The following is a 22,087-nucleotide window of genomic DNA, read 5'->3' as shown; positions in this document are numbered from 1 at the left end:
TCATCTTGTTGTGGATTTTTCTGTGGGTTATTAAATTTAGCAAAGGCTAAACAAGCTCTGTTCAAATCTAGTTATGTATTTTGATCAAATGTTGGCTTTAGTCAGTTGTTTTATGAACTTCCCGATGAAAAATGTTAGCATTCATTGAATCACAATACATATTTGGCATTTTTTAATTTTTTGTATAAGTGTAATGACTGCACACAAATAGCACTGTATCGAATTTGAAGTCCAAGTAGTACTAGGAATTTAATGCACCCTAGAGCTCCCCCTCAATATTCATTATTGGTTGGCTACCACAGATTGATTTCATTACATATCATTGTTTCCTTCAAATTAGAAATGTGGTTGTGATTCCTTTTTTTTTCTCTTCTTTTATGGCCATGCGTGGATTAGGTCTGTAGTTTATTCGTTCTACTTCAATGTAGCTCTAAGGTGACCCCTCCACCAATTTTCTGATGAATCTAATAAAAATCCACTTTCCCTGAAATAAAACTTCTCCTTTACCATACACTATCAGCAACCTTTCATGCTGTTTTGGACATCTTAGATGTGTATTTTGATTATGTATGTCTGCGTGTATCCTTGTGAATCACCTCTCAAATCTGTCATCTCTCAATGCTATAACACACTCATTTCAGCTGTGTTTTGATGAATTTCTTGGCCTCTCCTTGCCTCAACTGGTGTCGGACACTGTGAAGTACTTAGCTGATCAAATAATGGAGTAAATACTTCACCTAGATTATAAGGAACTTTTTCTATTTCTTTGCATGTTGCACGCTGTCCGGATTTGCTTATGAACTTTGTGTCACATTTTATCTCCTTAATTGTTGTCTTATTGAATTTTTTTTGTACCAATACCCTTAGGAGGATGATAAAGATTTAATTTATCAAAAGTAATATTTTTAGAAATTGAATTCTTGGGATTATAGCAACTTGCATAGATGATCAAGCTTAGGAAGTTGAATGATTTAAGGGTTTGCTTTCTGTCAAGTTTTGCTTGGTCCTTACTGAATTCTTTGTTTCTTAGATTTTCATCCGATGTCTAATAACCGTACTGAAAATCCACAAGCTACACCAAGTTGATTGTTCTAAACATGGTTAGAAGCAAAATAATATTAGTTGTTCTCTGTGCAAGGGTTGTCTCTGCATATCCAAGTACCACTAAGAATGTAGCCACCAAATGCACTCATTTGCATAGCAGGGTGTGTCCTTGATGGCAGAACCTGCAAGGAAAAAGATAGGGAAAAAATCACAGATTACTGAAGGAATCCAAAAAGAATGCGAAGAACCAACTTACACAAACTAATAGCAAAAATTAAAAGCATTCTGGGAATTTTCAAGAAAGCACACTTGGTATTCACGTAGCCAAGGTTCAGAAATTTGCAAACCAACAACCATCTTTTCAGAATGCATATTGTGATTGTGCATGATTGCTGCAAGATGCTGCAACAAAAAAAAAAGTCTAGTTGGGTATCCAGAATAAGTGATCTGTATGTTAGTGGTGTCAAACAGATAATTAGCATAACCAGGTTGTTGAACTACAGTGCGTTGTCTAGGTTTATTTGACTGCCAAGGGTTCAACTGCAGGAGAATTTGTAACCTATGAAATAGGCAGTAGAGGCCAAGAGAGTGTAAATGACTTGACATGAGAATAAATGACTTGAAACAAAGAATTTTAGGCTACACTTCTCTGCAACCATATTTCACAGAAAGAATTTAAACCTGTCATATGAAGTCCAAGAAGTACTGCACGATGAGTGGCATTGAGGACCTTTATACCATCCCTTAAACAAGCTAATAGGAGCTTATATGTAAAATATTAAAACAAAAAACAAAACAAAACAAAACAGCAAGCATAATCCCACAGACATTGACATAGAAAACGACCAATCAATTTCTTTGCTAAAACAAATAGAAGCCATCACATAATCTGAAAAAAAATGAGTTGCTTTCTTTTCATTCATCAAAATAGAACTTGTTCATGCACATGTCCTTTCATTCATAGAGGCAGATACTCTGTATCTGTGCACATGCATCCATGTCTTTTATATGCCACTCACATTTGTGAACAGACATGAGGTTAAACCTGTGTAGCCAAGGAACCCTGACTTTAGAATAGGAGAAAAGAAAGCAAAGAAAAAACCTATGTAGTCAATTGCATCTATGCTGCCAAACTGAGCACAACTCTCAGAGTATGAGATAGCAGACCCAGAACTAGACCGATTGCTTGACTCTTCTTCCAAAACCTTTTCATTTTGAGGCTCATAATCACTAGTTCCATCTTCACCAATACTTATTCTCACCAATAATTTACTAACTTTTCATGTGATTCCAAATTACATTCACATTCACATTCACCTTATGATTCTGAATCATATGATTTCCAATCACATAAGGTGGAATCACATGTGATTTCAAATAGAATGAGATGCAAGCAAACAGTACCTTAGTGCTGATGTCTATGATTAAAAAAAAGGTATTGAGTGAATAAGGAGAGTATGAAAGCCACTAAATTGTGTACTATTCGCTTGTCCCACAATTAGAGGTTCATGTCAGTTTAGAAGCTAAAGGCCATGATTGAAAAATAAAAATAAAAAAAAGTAAAAATCTCATAAGAAAAATGTTACATATGAGAATTTTCATATAAGAACTTCTTTCTATGAAAAATATTCTCTTGTTTGTGTGACATGAGAAAATCTGGTTGGAGAAAAGTCATATCCGACTCTCATTGTATAAAGGATATGCTTTGAGGTTCCAAGTTTAGTGATTGGGAACCTCTAAACCAATATTAGCATTGTTGTAGGAGCATTTTGGGTGCCACTCGGACATCATGCATGTGAAATTCTTCATTCCTTTTATTTTTCTTTTATTTTTTTGGTTATTTGATAAGCAAACTGGGGATGACCCTCGTGGGATTCGAATCTGTGACCTCTCTGCAGCTTTACCATTTGGCCATTCATTGGATCTCTCATTATGGGCACATGCCATGTTTAGTAATTACCATTCCCATGAACCTCAACATTTCATTGAGGGTGCTGCACAGATCAGATGCAATCACATTTAGTGTAGTCGTCCTCGATGATTTATCGACTATTCATCGTCGATGAATCACGACATTCATCCAAAACAATTTGGGATCATGATTTTCATTGAAAATCATTGGATCTTCAAGTCGCCAATTAAATTCGGGACAAAAATCCAATTTGAGATTAATATTTGAGGAAAAAATTCATATTCAGGGTAAATATCCAATTCAAGATCCATATTTGGGGCAAAAATCCAATTTGAGATCCTTATTCGGGATAAAATTCTCATTCGAGATCCATATTTGGGGCAAAAATCCAATTCTAAATCCATATTTTTAGGGCAAAAAATCATGATTTTAGATATAATTTCATAATTGAATCCATATCCGGGTAAAAAACCATAATAAACTTGTTAAAACATATAAAATGGTGGATGGACTGGCTCATACAATCTAAAATAAAGTAATTCAACCCATTATCCATGACTGTCCAAGTTGGCCGCACATCGTCATCAAACAACAAACATTTAAAACATAGCATTTGAGTATGGTCCAAACAAACGTTGAACTTAGAACAATTGTTAAGGAATGAATAGAACCAATGTCTGGACAAGCCACCAAACATACCGTTAATGCCAATGGGCTTACTTTTGAGAACCCCACAATCCTCTCATTTACTACACTTTTGGTTCCTATGCAGAATGAGCCTTTGGTTAATCAAACCATCACACCACCATCTCCATAACTCCTCCCTTCATCTCGCCCTGTAAAGAAATCTAGAGCAGGGATTTATGTGGGTGTGGGGGTATCAGTCTCTGTTATACTCTTGATCCTCAGTTTGGTGCTTTTCTGTTTCTGTTTCCAAAAGAAGGAACCCATTGAAGATGTGTCCAAGGAAGAGTGAGAAGTGTTTTGCAAAAGAGGGGGAAGACAAAATCTGAATTGGCTGATGAGCTTATTATTGGTATATCTGATCTGGGTCATGTCTTAAAGGTGTATAAATTTGAAAATTTATGGTCCGCGAAGATAAGAATGCAGGATGTTGGGCTGCCAAGAGACATCATATTCAAAAAATGAGTGTAGCTGAGATGCGTATGCTGAGATGGATGTGTGGAAATACAATAAAAGATAACATTCGGAACGAGGAGATACGTAAGAAGGTAGGCGTTGCACCCATTGAAAATAAGATGAGAGAGAATCGTTTACGGTGGTTTGGACATATTCGGCGAAGGCCTAATGATGCTCCAGTTAGAAGGATGGAGAAATGGGAAAATATATTAGCTAAAAGAGGTCGGGTAGGCCTAGGAAGACATGGATGGAGGTGATAGGAAAGGATATGAATGCTTTGAACCTCACCGAGGACATGGCATTGGATAGAAATGATTGGAGGAGAAGGATTCATGTGGAAGACCCAGAATGATTTTCTTTTTTGGTTCATATCGCCGACCCCAATTGTTTTGGGATGAAGGCGTAGTTGTTGTTGTTGAAGATAAGAATGCAGGATAAAGGGCTCCGTTATCGCGGGCTCATCAAGGGGGACATGGCAGCTATTAAGAAAATGAATGGAGATGCATCTGTGGAAATAGATATAGTGAAGAAGTTCAATAACATTAATCTGATTCGGCTCTCTGGTGTTTATTTCGATCGCGTGTACTCTTATCTTGTTTATGAGTATGCTGAGAATGGTTCGTTTAGCGATTGGATTCATGGCAGGGATGGCTTGTTCTTGAATTGGACTCAGAGGGTGCAGATTGCTCTGGATGTGACCAGTGGACTCCAGTATCTTCACAATTATGCTCAGCCTGCTTATGTGCACAAGGATATCAAGACAAGTAATATTCTTCTGGATGGTGATTTCATTGGAAAGATTGCGAATTCCGGGCTCGCAAGATCTGTAAAAGGTAAGGAAGGAGAAGATTTTGTATTGACAAGGTATGTCACACACACATAGATGTGGTATTGTGGTTTTAATGTCCACTTCCTTTCATGAATGTTATCAAGTTTGCTGCATTTTCTTGCCCCTAACAAGTTTTGAGATTCCAGGTGATGCTTTAAATTTTCACTATCAAGGGAATTTGAGTAAATTTATATAGAACACATCATGTGAAATTATAGAATGACAACATTGTCATTGGTGGTGGCAAACATATGGAACCAGCAAGCTGTTTTAAAATTTGTCAAGGGTAAGATGATTTAATAAACTTGTTAATATCCAATGTTGGCTGCACATATGTTTGTTTTGAATGTTTGTCAGGCTTGCTTTGGATCTTTAAGGTATCTTTCATTACTTTTATGTACATTTTGAAATTGGCTGTCTCATGAGCTTGACAATACCCCAAGATGCTGTAGTTGCGAACGTATGGAGGTATCATCTATTATCCTTCCTTCCCTACAGGAGAAAAGTTACAGTTTTTAATTGTTGGAGGTCTATTGTGATGCCAATGCTGCAAGTTACAGTTGGTATCTGTAATATATTTTGTGGCATTAGATTTGACTGAATCTTCTGCAATTTACAGTTGTTATAGTTGTAATATAATTTACAGTTGTTTTAACAAGACCATGGTCCATATGTTTTACCAGTACAAGGTTATATTATGAATCTTCTGCTAATGTGATTCACTCAAAAGATCTTTTCTATTTTTGACTTAGCCTCGTGATACACAATATATCTCCCTGGGTGATGGCCGGAAGCTCTGTTTGGAATGTTTACATTCTTCAGTCATGGATATACCAGCGAGTGTCAACCTCTATACCTTGATATACGGGATTTATATGAAGGCTTAAACATGAAAGTGGGGCAGCAAATTCCACTGTTATTAGTTGTGAGGCAGGCACTGAATGGGGCCTTGGAAGGAGAAAAGCAAGCAAGGCAGCTAACTTGTGGTTGAACTCCTGTCATCGTGCAGTGTGAAGAATTTGAACTATTTTATTACCCAAGAGATCCTCCATGACCAATCTTATGTAAGCAGGGACATCATCACTTGCCTGAAACCAGAGGGCTTTGCGTCTCTGAGGAGCAGACAGTCAGCACTGTGAGTATACCTCCACAATGTTGTTGAGATATTGTTGAGGTCATAATTGTACCATAAATTGTTTAAAATGCTATTTCAAATCTTTGAATTTTATCAGATTCGGAGAAGGCCTAGACTTGGAGTAAGAAATTCCATCATTGATATGATAACAGAACCATATAGACTAACTCGGCGATGTGAGGTGACAGCTATTCTCATCTTGTATGGGCTTCCAAGGTACCCTTTTTTGTTCCTTGTTTAGTTATAATGTCTGAATTCAATACCATGGAAGTTGCAACATTTTAGATATTCCTTTTCTTCTGGCTGCATAGTCATCCATCCCTCCTTTTTTATTTTTGCAAGGCATCCATCTCCATTTTCTGTTATATTCATATGGCATTGTTTTAGAAACCAACTGTTCTTCCTCAACCTATGAGTATCAATGTGCCTCTTATATTCATGAACCCTAGAGAATGCCAGGCTCAACTGCAGATCTTAGAAATGTTTAAATACCCAGAGATTTTTGGGCAATGAAATTCATTTTTTGCATTGTGATACGACAGGTGATAAACTGCAAATAACTTTCTTTAGGCATCATTTTTGTTATTGCTTACAACCCTTTTCGAATTGTTTACCTTTTGTACTACATATTAAAAAATTCTATTCTTTTTTTAAGTTTGTAAACATCAATGTCTCTGCTGCTATTTTTGCACCCTTTTGATCCATATTAAGCGAAACCTTGAATTTTTGTGTATCCTGTATATGCTCTAGCCACTGGCAGTGGCGGTCTGACATGATCTACTGATCTTGCTTACAGGTTGCTAACAGGTTCAATCTTGGCACATGAAATGATGCATGCGTGGTTACAACTTAACGACTTAACGGTGTTGATTTGTCTGATTCAAACTTTGTAGCTTGCTTTTATTTGGAAGCAATGCCACAGATTTCAGCATCAGGATTTTCTCAGCAAGGGAAAATCTCGTGATAAATTTACAAATCTAAACGATCATCAGAGTCCTTTGACCTCATATCTGAAATTTAAAATCGGCCCGACAGGATACTGAACTCTCAGGCAAGATGTGGAAGGGATCTGCCAGGTGCTGGCCCACGTGGTTAGAGTCAGAGATCATGTCAGGGTCTGGAAGTAACATTGCATAAACTTCATCATCAGCATCCTCATCATCATGGTCGGTGGGGGCTGTGTCAAAGAAGGGTAGTAGGTCCCCCTTTGAGAGGAAACTTAGGGAATTCTTTATCCACCAGATTGAGTCAGATTCTTCGGCAGCATACGGAGATGGTTTCAGATCTGGTAATCGGGCTGTTCTTCAGTATGGACTCAGGGGGACAGGGTAGAAGGTTAGCAGAAGTTGCTCCTTTTATTATATTATTATTCAAGAAAATAATGGCAAAGTTAGGGTGTTCCTACGTGAAGATCCAGGTTTTCTCAGCGTATATTGTAAATGGCATGTCATCTGATTAGAAACATTGAAAATGCTTATTGAGGTAAAACGCCTTCAAATACCAACATGAAAGCCTTGAACTTTAAAGACATATCATCGAAAGAGAGAGAGAGAGAGCTAAACTCTTTCTATCCAGTCATTTCAGAACCTTACTGATTATTTGGCGGTTTAATATTCTTGATCCTTATAGATTGCAGATTGTGTGAAAGTGGTTTTTCTATACCAATTGGAAACTAAGTGAGGGAAACTCCAACTTGCCATCGTGTCATGTCTCGTATATTATTTTTAATAGAAAATTACATAAAAAATGGCTTGTCCAGTGCCTTTTTGGCCGTGTCCTTGTGACATAAAGGGCCAAAGCGAAAAACACAGGAATATAGCCTTTTAATTCTATACATTTCACTAAAATGTCTCAGCTCACTTCGGGGGATCAAAATTCTCCTGCAAGAATCCAAGAGGCATTCGAACATCAGACTCAATGGACCGGGGCGGGGGTGGGGGACAGGGTCTCCACCCCTGCCTCGTCTCAAATTTTGAACCTACATCCCCGCCTCCATCCCCACAAGGGGATGGATTTTAACCTCCACCCCTGCCTCCATCCCTGTTTCATGCCTTTCATCCCCGGTCCAAACGGGGCGAGATGGGGCGGGGCCCCGCTTTCCCTCGATCCACTGTCATCCCTACTTACCTCTCACCCCTTTATATACAAGAGAGTGGGGGCACCGACATCTCTTTCTGAATGATATGGGACTAAGCTCCTGTTCATATGCGTTTGAATTTCAAATGTTCACCCAACAGAGTTTCCACCCAACTCCCGTTCATATGGGGTTGGGATGAGGCAGGGCGGGGAAAATGTGACGGGGCGGGGGAAAGCGTAAGTCCATCCCCACCCCCATCCCCGCACGGGGATGAATTTTAACCTTCATCCCCGCCTCCATCCCCGTTTCATGCCCTTCATCCCCGGTCCAAACGGGGCGAGGCGGGGCAGGGCCCCGCTTTCCTCTGGTCCACTGCCATCCCTACTCATTCGTAATAGAACAACCAGTAGCATCATGGTTTGAATTCACTTAAACAACCAAAGAGCATCAAGGAATTTGTAATTCTATTTGACTGGTCACATCGATCAACATGGGATTTTCTTCTTCAAAAGCAGAGTTTCAGAATCTGCTTTTTGCATTCCTGGAAGGGGCAATTTGGAAACCAGCCAGATTAGTGCTTAAAATACCCAAAATTCAAAAGCTTGGAATGGCCAGCCAATTCATTTGAGAATGGATCAGGTCAGGGACACCAAAGTTCAATTTCATAACATGCCAAACTTCTCTCTTTCTCCCATTTATCACAGAAGAATCAATAAAAACTGCAAAGTCCACTTATATATAGCCATGAAGTTATGAACTCATCAGTTCATTCTTAAAAGAATCAAAATGATGGAGGGCAAAACAATGCGATCATGTCCAGAAAATTCATTGGCGTCTTTGATACTCACAGTTGTTAAATCCATAACTATCCCTACAAATATGATCCACCTTATGAAACAGAATAATGTCTCACACCATCCACAATTCTTTGGTTGTTGTCAGGAGCATCTAAGACAAACCATGTCTTTAAACCAGTTGCTAAATTAGAGGATTGCTTGCATGTTGACCAATTACAGCATTTAGAGTAAATAAAGCTTCAAAGTTTGCAAAAAATGTTTATCATTAACATATTAATTTCACTTTGTGATGTGCACAGAGACAAGTGTATTTCACAGGAAAGATTACTTCTCTTGTTAAAGTTGCTCAACGGTAGACATTACTGACATGAGCAAGTTGTGATGGGTTTGATGAAGATACCGAAGATGAGGTAGGTATGCAGGCCTGCAATTGACCATTGCAGGAGTAGAAATAGACTGTATGTGGAAACACTTTATCTCTTGCTTTGGTGCACTTTAAGACTGCTGGGCTTTCAGGTGCAGAGTACAGACGCCAAGGAAGAAGTTGGGCAAACAAGAGACAAACAATCAAGCAGATACAAGCATATGTTTCAATAAAAAGATAGTTGGCACCCAACAATCCATCAAGTTCAGGTACTTACAAACTGCTTGCAGACATCACACTTAGGATGATAAAGCTCTTGATAGCATGACTTGTGATAGGGGTAGTTACTAGACATAGAAGACTGTCCAAAAACAAACACTAGGTAAAATTAATATGTATCATCTAGCACAAAAGTAAAAGATAAACAAAGAGAGAAAAGAATAGAAAAATGCAGCCCGTTGACCTGCTGTGTAATAACAAGTACACATAAACACAAACTAGGAAAAAGTCATACTAGATCCAATTTTTTGTACCTCCATTTCATATATAGGTTGATTGCAAGAATGATAACGAAGACATTCTGGATGCCAGTCTGCACCCATGCAACTCAGGAAGCGCCCCCGACCTATCTCATTGTTGCAACCAGCACAGATCCTGCAAAGAGGGATATCTAAAATATAAAATTCTATAACATTGGTAGAGAATACGGCTCCACCTTGATGATGAAAGTAGATAGAAATCAATCCTTACAGATATATAACTAGAATTGAGGGATAAGGCAGTTATAAATGTGGATCACTATGTTACTATTTTAAGAAAAGGTTCAAGATACAACATGCATGCAGATAGAAATCAATACACAGATATATAAAAAGAATATAGTGATACAAATGGAGACTATATTACCGTTTTAAGAAAAGATTCAAGATATAACATGCCTGCAGAACATTAAAACCAACTATGTGAGGTTAAACCAAACAATTCAAATATGAACACGCTAGAGGCCTTTCAAGATCAAACATGAGCTAATATATTGCTTGAAAACTATTACAAATACAAAGATAATTTCATCAAACTTTTAGTTTCGCTCTACACCATTCACATTTTAGAACAAAAAATAAAAATAAAAATAAAATCAGATCAATCTGGAAGTACTGTAAGATGAATGTGTTTATAATTAGCAATAAATGTCACATGGTATTACATAGAGATAATCAAAATTCATGATTAGCAAAAAAAAAGGAATCATTCATATCATACCTGAAAAGACTAATAACTACAACATAATTATATAAATCACAAGTAACTAAATTGAAACATAACTGTTAAACCTGAACTCAACATGTAAGGACAACAAAAAAATAAAAAGTATCTAAACTTTCAAAGATCCTAAAAGTATTATACTTCTAGAAATTCTTTTCTAAATAAAATTCTAACATTGTGTCATTGATCATCTTTGTCACCCAACATATGATTAAGAACCCTCACTATCCATGAACGAGAACTTTCTCCAGCTTCTGCTTGAGGTATCAATGAACACTTACATTCAAGGTGGTTTGGAAATCCTAGATGACCTTCTAGTATGTTGTTCAACATATTTCTCCAGTGCACATGGTTGGTTAAGGTCCCTACGCCTAGCATATTATAAATAGTTTTTGTTCCTATGAGGTTGCTCTTCAGTAATTATATTATCATGACCATTATCAAGATCACATTCATCTATTATATCAAGACCACTATTCAGGTCACACTTATAATCATATTTTTCATGACTTGGACTTAAATCAAATAAAAAGGAATTCTCATCTACTTCCTTTGCAAGGCACAAGGAATAGCAATGTTTCTAACATATCGAATTGGTGGTATTCAAAGGACCAGTATATTGTCTGATAGACATTGATATGTTACAAATATACCTCCCTTTTGATAAAGTAGTGTATATCCTGTATCACCTAATACAGAGACACTTCACTTAGCTTGCATGTCTAGTGTCAATACACAAATCACTCACATGGGCACCAGTCATGGTAGGACATCTCATGGACACATGCGGCCAACATGATCGAAACCATTCTAGTGACTTCATGTATTTTTTTTAAATGAACTTGAGCTTTTATGTTGTTTCTGTTGTTGTTTGTCAATAACATATTTATGTTAGTAATTGTGGAGTAGGATCTTGGTGTTACTTTTCATATAATTGGCATGTCCATGTCCATGTCCATGTCCATGTCCATGTCCATGTCCATGTCCATGTCCATGTCCATGTCCATGTCCATATGACACAGTCTACAATAGAATGAAAAATCATACTTTATCACGTATTTGAGATGGCATTTTCACTAGAAATGGTTAAGAATTCATTATGGATGCACAGGAAGGACATAAAATCATATAGGGATTTTAGTCAAGACCCTTCTTTCTCCTATTTGTTCAACATAATTGGGTAGGTGGAGGCAATGCCAAAAATCTCCACCTAACGCTATCATCCACTTTCTTAGGTGACAATCCAAACACAACCGTTCAAAAAGGATTCAGATATCTCCTCATGAGGAGACTCTCCTAGAACATTTTATTGAGGCTCTCTTGCACCCTCTAATGTACTTATGCAAATGCATCCTAAGGTCCCATTGAAGCAATTCACTCTTGTGTACAAGCTGTAGAAGAAGGGTGGTACAATGAACAAGAACGCCCTCTTAGAACTTAAGAAGAGATATGGAAGAAAACATGAATCCCTGTAAAAGCAATAAAGAAAAAAGAGAATTCCACTCGTAATTTGCCTAGGACAGGTGACAAAACTGACAGAACTCCGAAAGTAAAATCTTCATCTCTATAACTCCAAACTTAAACATACAAACTTGGTAAGAAGACCAAGATAATGGGGCTCAGTAGGGCTGCCGAGCACCCCAACAACCATCCACAAAAACATTAACCATGTCTATTCAGTAGGACAGTGAGGCCAAAAGAGAGCACCCTAAACTGCTATTGTAAATGACCCAGAGAATCATTTTCCTGAAATAAACATTGACAGGGTTCATAGTTTTTGGCCTTGAAAAAGAATTCTCCATCCATTCGCATTAGGCAACTTTTTTATCTTTTTTTTTCCCAACCAATGTCTATGGAAGAGAAAGGTGCCATCAGATTCTGTCAACCACCTCCCATTCTAGACACCTGAATATGACCTTGAGAAGAGAGGCACATTTACATGCACACAGGCCAGTACCTACCGACGTGTATGGTTCTCGGGTTTAGCAACAAAGACATTTCATAGAAATAAAGATTTTCAATTGCTATCCATCTAAATATTTCAAGTATAGCAAGCAGTTGTATCTGGGTAGAATATAAATACACAGAACGCAGCTATCAAATGTATCAATATGTCATGGTTCTGCAATTGGAAGAAGGTGATATTATACTGCTAATGTATATACAAAGCATATGCAAACAAAGGCAAATGCAAAATAAAAGAATGACGTGTATATTCTACAAAAACATGCCAAGATGAAGTAGTAACAGCAAAATAAATTGGCAGAAAGCTCATTAAATGACCAGGCTCAGGACAATACAGTATGTCACACACCTGAACCCTGTTGAAAAAGGATATGATGGAGGCTGATAAATATGATCATTTCTGCGAGACGCGTATCCCATGTCCAGACTTGCTTGTAGAGACCATGCAAGTTCATCATCTTCCTCCAAGTGGGAGCCTCTTTCTAACAAAAAAGCAACATAATCTAAAGACCATAATGCACAAAAGGCAAATTTGTATCCATTCCTAAGTGACCAAAGAAAATTCACAAAGAAAGCCTCGGAGTAGAGGATAAAGAATGAAGCAAATCACATATCCATAACATATGAAAGGAACAAAGTAGCAAACACCAGATTTACATAGCATAATAGTCCCTTATGTCACACAGACACTCCATTTTTTCCTCCGTACATGTGTCGACGCACGTCAACACCTGGACATACCATTTTACCCTCCATACTACAAGTTTGTATTCAATTTATAATTTATAATTATATTTTCAGTATATATATATATATATTTTAGATATAGCATATATATTTAATAATATATATATAGCTGTGTGATTTTTGGCAATGTAGATTGCACTTTTATTATCACAACATAATTTTGGGGGCCCTTGAACTTGAATATTCATATCTCCCAACAAGTTGCGAATCCAAACAATCTCCATGGTAGTAGATGTCATGACTCTATACTCAGCTTCGGTGGATGAAAGCGATACTTTTTGTTGCTTCTTGCATCTCCAAGAGATTAATGATTCACCTAAAAAAATACAGAAACCAGTGGTGGAGTGACGGTTATTTGTGTCACCTCCCCAATTAGAGTCAGTATAAGCAATTAAACTTAATTCAGACGTAGAAGATAGAAATACTCCCTTGTTTATTGTACCCTTTATGTATCTGATGATGTGAAGGATGGCGCTCATATGGACTGTAGTAGGTGCATGTTGAAATTGACTAGCAACATGTACTGCATGAGAAATATCAGGCCTGGTAATGCTGAGATACGTTAGGGATCCAACCAGTTGCCGGTAAGGTGTCGGATCTTTTAGGAGACTCCCATCATCAATCTTCATCTTTGAACCTACTATTTCAGGAGTTTCGCAGACCTTGTCTGTGATTCTTGATCTATCAAGAAACTCACAAGTAAGTTTAGTTTGAGACAAAAAATAGTCTCTCTGAGAATGGGCAACCTCAATTCCCAAAAAATATGTCAGAAATCCTAAGTCTGACATTTCAAATCTTGAAGTCAAAATAGATTTAATGCTCTTGATTCCTTTCATATCATCACATGTTATTAACATATCATCAACATATAACAATAATATAACAATCCCTGCATCAGATTTCTTAACAAACAATGCAATGTCAGTATAGCATGAAGTGAAACCATTTTCAATCATTACATTGTTAAACCTATCGTGCCAAGCCTTGGGTGCTTGTTTCAGTCCATAAAGAGCTTTACAAAGACGAAGAACTTTATTTTTAGGGAATTCCATACCAGGTGGAGCATCCATGTAAACTTCTTCATTAAGATCTTCATTTAAAAAGTCATTTTTGACATCCATTTGGTAAATATTCTATTTTTGAATTGAAGCAATGGTGATAAGACATCTGACAGTAGCCATACAAGCTACTGAAGAAAATGTCTCTTCATAGTCAATCCCATATTCTTGATTGTACCCTTTAGCTACAAGACGAGTCTTATACCTTTCAAGAGAACCATCACTCTTAGTCTTGACCTTGAACACTCATCGACATCGTATAGTTTTCTTGCCATTGGGAAGAGATTGAAATTCCTAAGTGTTAGCTTTCTTAAGAGCTTTGAGTTCACTCTCCATGACTTCTCTCCATTCAGTACATTGTTTGGCTTCTCCAAAAAAATTTGGTTCAAAATAAGAGTGAATGACACTCAAACAAGCTCGATATTTAGGAGAGTAAGAATCAAAAGATACGAATCTAGAAGGAGTCCTTCTAGTTCTTTCAGTTCTCCTAGGATGAGAATCATAAGTGGAAATAGTCTCACTAGGTTCACTATATAGTTCATTAGCACTCCTAAAGGTGCTTCTATCTCTATGAGAATAAGTGATGGGTTCTCTAGATACATTTTCTTCTTGAGGGGTAGAAGGGTTAGAGTTATTGTTGATCACAACTATTTCATTTTCACTATTATATGTTGATTCATCATCACTAGAGATATCATCATCATTAGATAAAAGGTCAAAAAGAAAGGAGTAATCGGCATTTTCTAAATGAGATTCATTTTTTTCAAAACCACTATCATTTTCCAAAAAAGTTACATTCCTTGAAACATATAATTTATCATTCTTAGAGTCATAACATCAAAATCTTTTTTGAGTTTCCGAATAGCCAAGGAAAGCACAAGGAATGGCTTTTGGTGAGAGTTTATCATTTTTATCGGTAAGAATAAAGCACTTACAAAAAAAAACTCTCAACCTATTATAATCGGGTTCTTTTTCATATAGAATCTCAAAGGGAGAAATTTTATCTAAATTTTTGGATGGAAGTCGGTTGATAACATAGACGGAAGCAAGAGCCGCTTCGGCCCAAAAATTTTTAGGAATATTTTGAGAAATGAGAAGGGTTCTAGTGGTTTCAATGATATGCCTATGCTTTCTTTCGGCCAAACCATTTTGTTGTGGGGTCTTAGGACACGATCTTTGATGGACAATGCCACAATCCTCAAGATATTTCTTAAACTCATTAGAGAGATATTCACCTCCGGAATCGGTCATAAATATCTTTAAATTACTATTAAATTGATTTTTTTATCATCATATGATATGTTGTAAAACATGAAAAAACTTCATGCTTATGTTTGAGAAAATATATCCAACAATATCGTGAGAAATCATCCACAAAAATCACATAGTAAGCAAAACCACCTTTGGATATGACAGGTGTCGGTCCCCAAACATCTGAGTGAATAATTTCAAAAGGTTTAGTACTAAACATAGTTCTTGGTTCAAAATGTATACTTCCCATTTTTCCAAGAATACAATCATTACAAGAGAAAGTATTTTTACAAAGATCTTTAACAAAATGTAGATAGGATAACTTGGTAATGTTGGGATGACCAAGTCTCTTGTGCCAAACATTTATGTCTTTATGTTGGGCCACATTACAAAAGGTGTTTTTAGGAATTTAAAGAAAGTCCACATAGTACAAGTCTCATTTCCTAGAGCCTTCCCCAATCAATCTCTCGGACCGGTGATCCTGTATTAAACATTTATTAGATGAGAATTGAATGTTACACCCAAGGTCCGTGACTTGAGAAACGGAAAGCAAGTTTAAATTTAATTTTGGTATAAGTCTAATTTTTGGAATAAAGAAGTTTTGGGTTTTAAAATTTCCAATTCCCTTAATTTCGAGAGAAGTACCATCCGCGGTCGAAACAAAAGGTGACAGATTTTTAGAATACTCGGAAAGAGATGAAATGTTTGGGGTCATATGAAAGGATGCACCCGAATCTAAGAGCCAAGAAGTTTTACCTGGAGGAGAAGAGGTGGATATGGCGGCACCGAAAATAGCTCCATTTAGAAGAGGTTGAAGAGCCTCCAGAATTTGATTGAGAGATAGAGCTTCTTTTGAAGATTCCTCTTTGGATGGTTGAGATGTAGTTTCCATTGCTAGAAGTTTTTTCCATTTTGGGCAAACCGGTTTGATATGACCCGGTTCTTTGCAAAAGTGACACGAGATTTTGCTATAATCTCTTCTTCCTCCTTGATTACCTTGATTTTGATTCTTAAAATGAGGAGGTCTATATGTTCTTAAATTGTTACCGGGTCTAGAAACGGCATTAACTGTTAGAATTGTATTTGTATCGGATATGGATCCGATATTGGATCCATATCCGAGCGTATGCTTTCCCCATGCTTGGGCGGTGGCATACTTGTAATCCTGTATATTTTTCATGTATTTTGTTCAGTAGTGTTAGATCCTATATATATCTTATTAAGAGAGGGTCACGATACTTTTAACGTGCCCTACTTTTCATTTGGCATCCTCCTCTTCTCCCCCCTCTCTTCTCTTCTCTTTATTTTGTATTTTCAGATTGAAGGCTATTCTCCAAAGCTTGAAGGCGCACTATCTTGAAGCCCTATTCAGATTCTTTCATCTTGAAGCCCTATTCAGATTCTTTCATGGTATCAGAGCAACCCACGATCGACGCCTGTTTCTCCAGCCACGAGCGAGTCTTCTCCAGCCACGATCGACGAACTGCTGAGTTACGTCTGCCTTCTTCATCACGCCTGTCAACCAGGCCACGATCTGCTGAGTTTGATCTTCATTCTTCAGCCGAGTGCCTGATCCTCATCCTTCAGCCGAGTGCCTGATCCTCATCCTTCAGCCGAGTGCCTGATCCTTCAGCCGAGTACCTTTGGAAACGCAAATATTATATCAGCATAATCATGTCCACCCTCTCTTCGAGTTTTCTCTCCCAACTCATCTCCCAAAAGTTAACCCATTCCAACTATTTGATGTGGAAACGTCAGATAGTCCCTTTCATTAAGAGCCATTGTCTATATGGTCATATTGATGGCTCTACTCCAGCCCCGCCTGAATTGATTTTGGGTGAAACAAAGGATGCTACTAGTTCGGTGACTGCTACAGATAATATCCCTAATCCAGCATATGCCGTATGGATGGCACATGATCAGGCTTTAGTTGCTTATATTACTTCTACCCTCTCTGAAGAAGTGCTTGCAGGTATAGATGATGATATCTCAGCTTTTCAACTATGGAATACGCTTGCAAATACATACTCTCAAGTTTCAGAAGCTAGATATCTTCAATTGAAGCGTCAATTTCAAAGCATAAATAGAGGCTCCAGATCTGTACTTGAGTATCTCTATGAGATTAAAAATGTAAGCGATCAACTTGCTGTTATTGGCCATCCTATTTCAGACAAGGATAAAGTTCAGCAGGCTCTTAGTGGTCTAGGGTCAGAGTTTGATATATTTTGCACTGCTCTGGAGGTTCTCCCTGTCTTACCCTCTTTTGAAGACTTAAAGGCAAAATTGATCCAGCATGAGGCTAGTAGAGTTCACAGGCATGATGCTTCCATTTCTACTTCGCCCAGTATTTTAGTTACTTCTACACATGGTGTGTCAGGACAGCGTGCACATACTTGGGCTCATACATCCGGACAAGGAAAGGGTATTCTTCCTACTCCTCAGGGCAGCACTCTTGTTAACATGCCAAAGCGTATCCCTACATGTTTCTATTGCAACAAGAGAGGACATATTAAATCTGAATGTTGGCACAATCCTCAGAACAAAGCTAAGGGAGGTCGACGTGATCACAGGCCAACCCCCTCTATCATTTCTAGAGCGTCTTCCTCCTCATTCACGCCCGATGCACAACAACTTTTAATGACAGCTATTTCTAATCTGAATCTCAAGCAAAATGATGATGGTGTCTGGTATGTGGATTCTGGTGCTGCCGCCCATGTGACTGATGATGCAGGTAAACTCTCTAGTGCATCTCCATATTTAGCAAAAGGTTCTGTAGTTACAGGTGATGGCACTCACCACAAAATTACTCACATTGGTAATGCATATGTTTCTTTGCCGCATACTTCTCTTCCTTTACACAATGTTTTAGTCATCCCTAATGTCAATAAAAACATTATTTCAGTATCTAAACTCATTGATGACTCTTCCACATCAGTTGAATTCACTCCTTCCTCTGTTTTTGTCAAGGATCCTCTCACCAAGACGATATTCGCTGAAGGAATTCGTGAAGGCAACATGTACGTCCTCAAAGAAGCTCCTCCAGTGTCCAAGTCCAGTTCATCTGTTTCTTTTCCTATCAGTCCGAATGAAGTCAATTTGACTCAAATTGATATGCCGTCCATTTGGCATAATCGATTAGGCCATTGTAGTCATTCTTTTATTTCTAGCCTTGTTAATAATGGATTGTTGCACAAATCCAGTCTGAGACCTGTTAGTGAGTCAGGCATGTGCTCAAGCTGTCAACTTTGTAAGAGTCATGCCCTTCCTTTTAATTCCATCAATAAAAGAGCTTCTAAATTGTTTGAAACGATTTACTCTGATGTTTGGGGACCAGCTCCTGTCTCATCTCCTTCCGGCAGTAGATACTATGTCATTTTTGTTGATTCTTTTTCTCGCTATACATGGATACACTTCATAAAACACAAATCTGAAGTGTTCCGTTTGTTTAGCCAATTTCATGCCCTCATCCAAAATAAATTTTCATCCAACATAGTGCATTTTCAATGTGATGGTGGTGGTGAATATTTATCATCTGAATTTACTGAATACTTGCTAAATCATGGCATCACTAGACAGATATCTTGTCCACACACACCACAGCAAAATGGCATTGCAGAACGCAAGCACCGACACATTGTAGAGACTGCCTTAAGCATGCTCCATGACACTGATCTCCCTATGACTCTATGGACTGAGGCATTTCACACGGCCGTTTATGTTATAAATCGATTGCCTTTAGCTCTTCTCGCAGGGAAATCTCCTTTCTTTCTTTTGAATCATGAGCATCCTAAGTATGATGAGCTTCGGGTTTTTGGATGCATTTGCTATGTTCATGTTGATTCCAGCCTCCGGAACAAACTTCAGGCTCGGGCTATAATGTGTCAGTTTGTGGGCTATGCAGACCATTATCGAGGCTATAGGTGCTATAATCCCCTAACAGGCCGTATACATATTTCAAGACATGTTTTTGATGAACTCAGATTGCAGTTTCACACTTCTTCCAAGGCTATTCATGATTCAGCGTCCAGACTATATGATCCATGGTTATGTGCTAATATCTTAGGCGATGGGATTCAACCGACCACTTTTCCAGCCCCTTCTGACAGTACTCACATTGAAGCAGAAATGTCTGATGCCCAGATGGATAGTACTCACATTGAAGCAGACATGTCTGATACTCAGATGGCTGATCCTCCTTTAGACAGATTTTCTGGCTTGGTTTATTCTCGTCGCACTCCTGCCTCTACTACTGATTCTGTCATTGTTCCTTCTCATCCACGAAGGTCCACTCGAGCGAGACATCCCGTGGATAGATGGATAAGCTATAACACTATCACTTTGGATTTTCAGCTTTTTATGACCAGTTTGCATAAACAGACTGAACCAAAGTGTTATTCTCAGGCCTCTCAAAATTCCCGTTGGATTGAAGCCATGAATGAAGAAATGGAAGCCTTGAATGAATGTCAAACATAGGAAGTCGTTCCACGGCCAAGGGATAAGAATGTTGTTGGGTCTAAATGGGTTTATAAAATCAAATATAAACCAGATGGCAGTATTGATAGGTATAAAGCTCGTCTTGTGGCTAGAGGTTTCACTCAACAACATGGGGAAGATTATGATGAGACTTTCAGCCCTGTTGTTAAGATGAGTACCATTCGAGTTATTCTCTCTCTTGCAGTTACTTTTGGATGGTCATTACATCAACTTGATGTCAAAAATGCTTTTCTTCATGGTTTCCTCAAAGAGGACGTCTACATGGAACAGCCACCAGGATATGCTACTAATGATTCTAATCTATGGGTATGCAAGTTGCACAAGTCATTATATGGGTTAAAACAGGCTTCTCGTTCATGGTTTGAAAGGTTCTCCCTTCACATTCAAGAAGCTGGTTTTCAGAAGAGTGCTCTTGATCATTCTCTTTTTATCTATCACAAAGGAGGGATCACTACTTGGTTATTGATATATGTGGATGACATTGTTCTCACGGGAAATACTTCCTCTCATATCGTCCAAATCAAAGAAGTGTTAGAACAACACTTCAAAATGAAAGATCTCGGGGACCTCAGATATTTTTTGGGTGTTGAATTAGACAGGACTGAGGATTCCCTCACTCTTTCTCAACACAAGTATGCCCTTGATATTCTCACATCCTCTGGTATGTCTGATTGTAAGCCCATTAACACGCCCAGCGTTTTGCATGCAAAGTTGAACGTTTCAGATGGCAGTCCTGCATATCCTGTTCCAACCCTTTACCGCAGTATTGTTGGGAAACTTCAATATTTGACATTCACTCGGCCCGACATTGTATATGCTGTCAATCAAGTTTCCCAGTTTATGCATGCTCCCACAGACACTCATATGGAAGCTGTCAAGCGTATCTTACGTTATCTCAAGGGGACTATTGGCGATGGACTTACTTATAAACGCATGTCTCCTACTGTGGATGGTCATATTATCTCTACTTACACTGATGCTGATTGGGGAAGCGATCTTGATGAACGCCGATCTGTTTCTGGCTATTGTGTCTTTCTCAATTCTAATCTTGTCTGTTGGAGTAGTCGCAGACAACGCGCCATTGCAAAATCCAGCACAGAAGCTGAATATAGGGCCATGGCTGCTGGCACTGCCGATGCTACTTGGCTTCGTCACCTCCTTGGGGAATTATCTCTTCCTATTGCTCAATCTTCCATGCTGGTTGACAATCAAAGTGCCATTAAAATTTCATTCAATCCCATACTTCACAGTCGTACCAAGCACATTGAGATTGATCAACATTTCATTCGTCAGAAAATAGAAGATGAGGAAATCTCCCCTGCATATATACATACTTCTGAACAAGTTGCTGATCTTTTCACCAAAGGACTCACTGAATCACAGTTTTGGCATTTGAAGAACAAGTTGGGCATGATGAAAACTCATGCACAACTTGAGGGGGGATGTTAGAATTGTATTTGTATCGGATATGGATCCGATATTGGATCCATATCCGAGCGTATGCTTTCCCCATGCTTGGGCGGTGGCATACTTGTAATCCTGTATATTTTTCATGTATTTTGTTTAGTAGTGTTAGATCCTATATATATCTTATTAAGAGAGGGTCACGATACTTTTAACGTGCCCTACTTTCCATTTGGTATCCTCCTCTTCTCCCCCCTCTCCTCTCTTCTCTTTATTTTGTATTTTCAGATTGAAGGCTATTCTCCAAAGCTTGAAGGCGCACTATCTTGAAGCCCTATTCAGATTCTTTCATCTTGAAGCCCTATTCAGATTCTTTCATTAACACCATCACATTCTTCTTGATTTGTGGACATTGCAAGCACACTAGGATTTTGCTTGCTAATGCCCATACGGGTTTCCTCTCCACTTAATTTAGTTAAGACATCTTCAAGAGAGGGAGAGGTAAAAGAGGATAGGAGAGAAGATCTTATTTGCTCAAACTCGGGCCTTAGCCCATTCAAAAAATTGAAGAATCGGTCTTCTTCTAATTGCTTATGACGAAGCTCTA

General features: G+C 38.2%; 1 protein-coding gene and 1 pseudogene across 4 annotated transcripts in view; one reads left to right on the top strand and one right to left on the bottom strand.

Moving 5' to 3' along the window:
* Positions 1-1,049: 1,049 nt before the first annotated feature.
* Positions 1,050-22,087, bottom strand: part of LOC149835172 (protein DA1-like) — a 38,405-nt gene continuing 17,367 nt past the window's right edge. For all 3 annotated transcript variants that reach the window (XM_090011745.1, XM_090011743.1, XM_090011744.1), the window contains 4 exons: positions 12,876-13,008; positions 9,832-9,952; positions 9,576-9,659; positions 1,050-1,226 (listed from right to left, as the gene is read on the bottom strand). In XM_090011745.1, the coding sequence (XP_089867871.1) occupies positions 1,119-1,226; positions 9,576-9,659; positions 9,832-9,952; positions 12,876-12,946 (384 nt within the window). In that variant the 5' untranslated portion in view covers positions 12,947-13,008 and the 3' untranslated portion in view covers positions 1,050-1,118. The remainder of the gene's footprint in view (positions 1,227-9,575; positions 9,660-9,831; positions 9,953-12,875; positions 13,009-22,087) is intronic.
* LOC149835173 (protein DA1-related 1-like) lies at positions 4,524-7,586 on the top strand (annotated as a pseudogene). Its single transcript, XR_016432417.1, has 7 exons — positions 4,524-4,960; positions 5,545-5,614; positions 5,678-5,892; positions 5,998-6,060; positions 6,158-6,276; positions 6,857-6,923; positions 7,201-7,586. The product of XR_016432417.1 is annotated as a protein DA1-related 1-like (transcript).

This window comes from Nuphar pumila, chromosome 6, assembly GCF_984573655.1.
Source record: "Nuphar pumila chromosome 6, dmNupPumi1.hap1.1, whole genome shotgun sequence".
Taxonomy (NCBI): Eukaryota; Viridiplantae; Streptophyta; class Magnoliopsida; order Nymphaeales; family Nymphaeaceae; genus Nuphar; species Nuphar pumila.
This window is presented reverse-complemented; position numbering and strand designations above follow the sequence as displayed.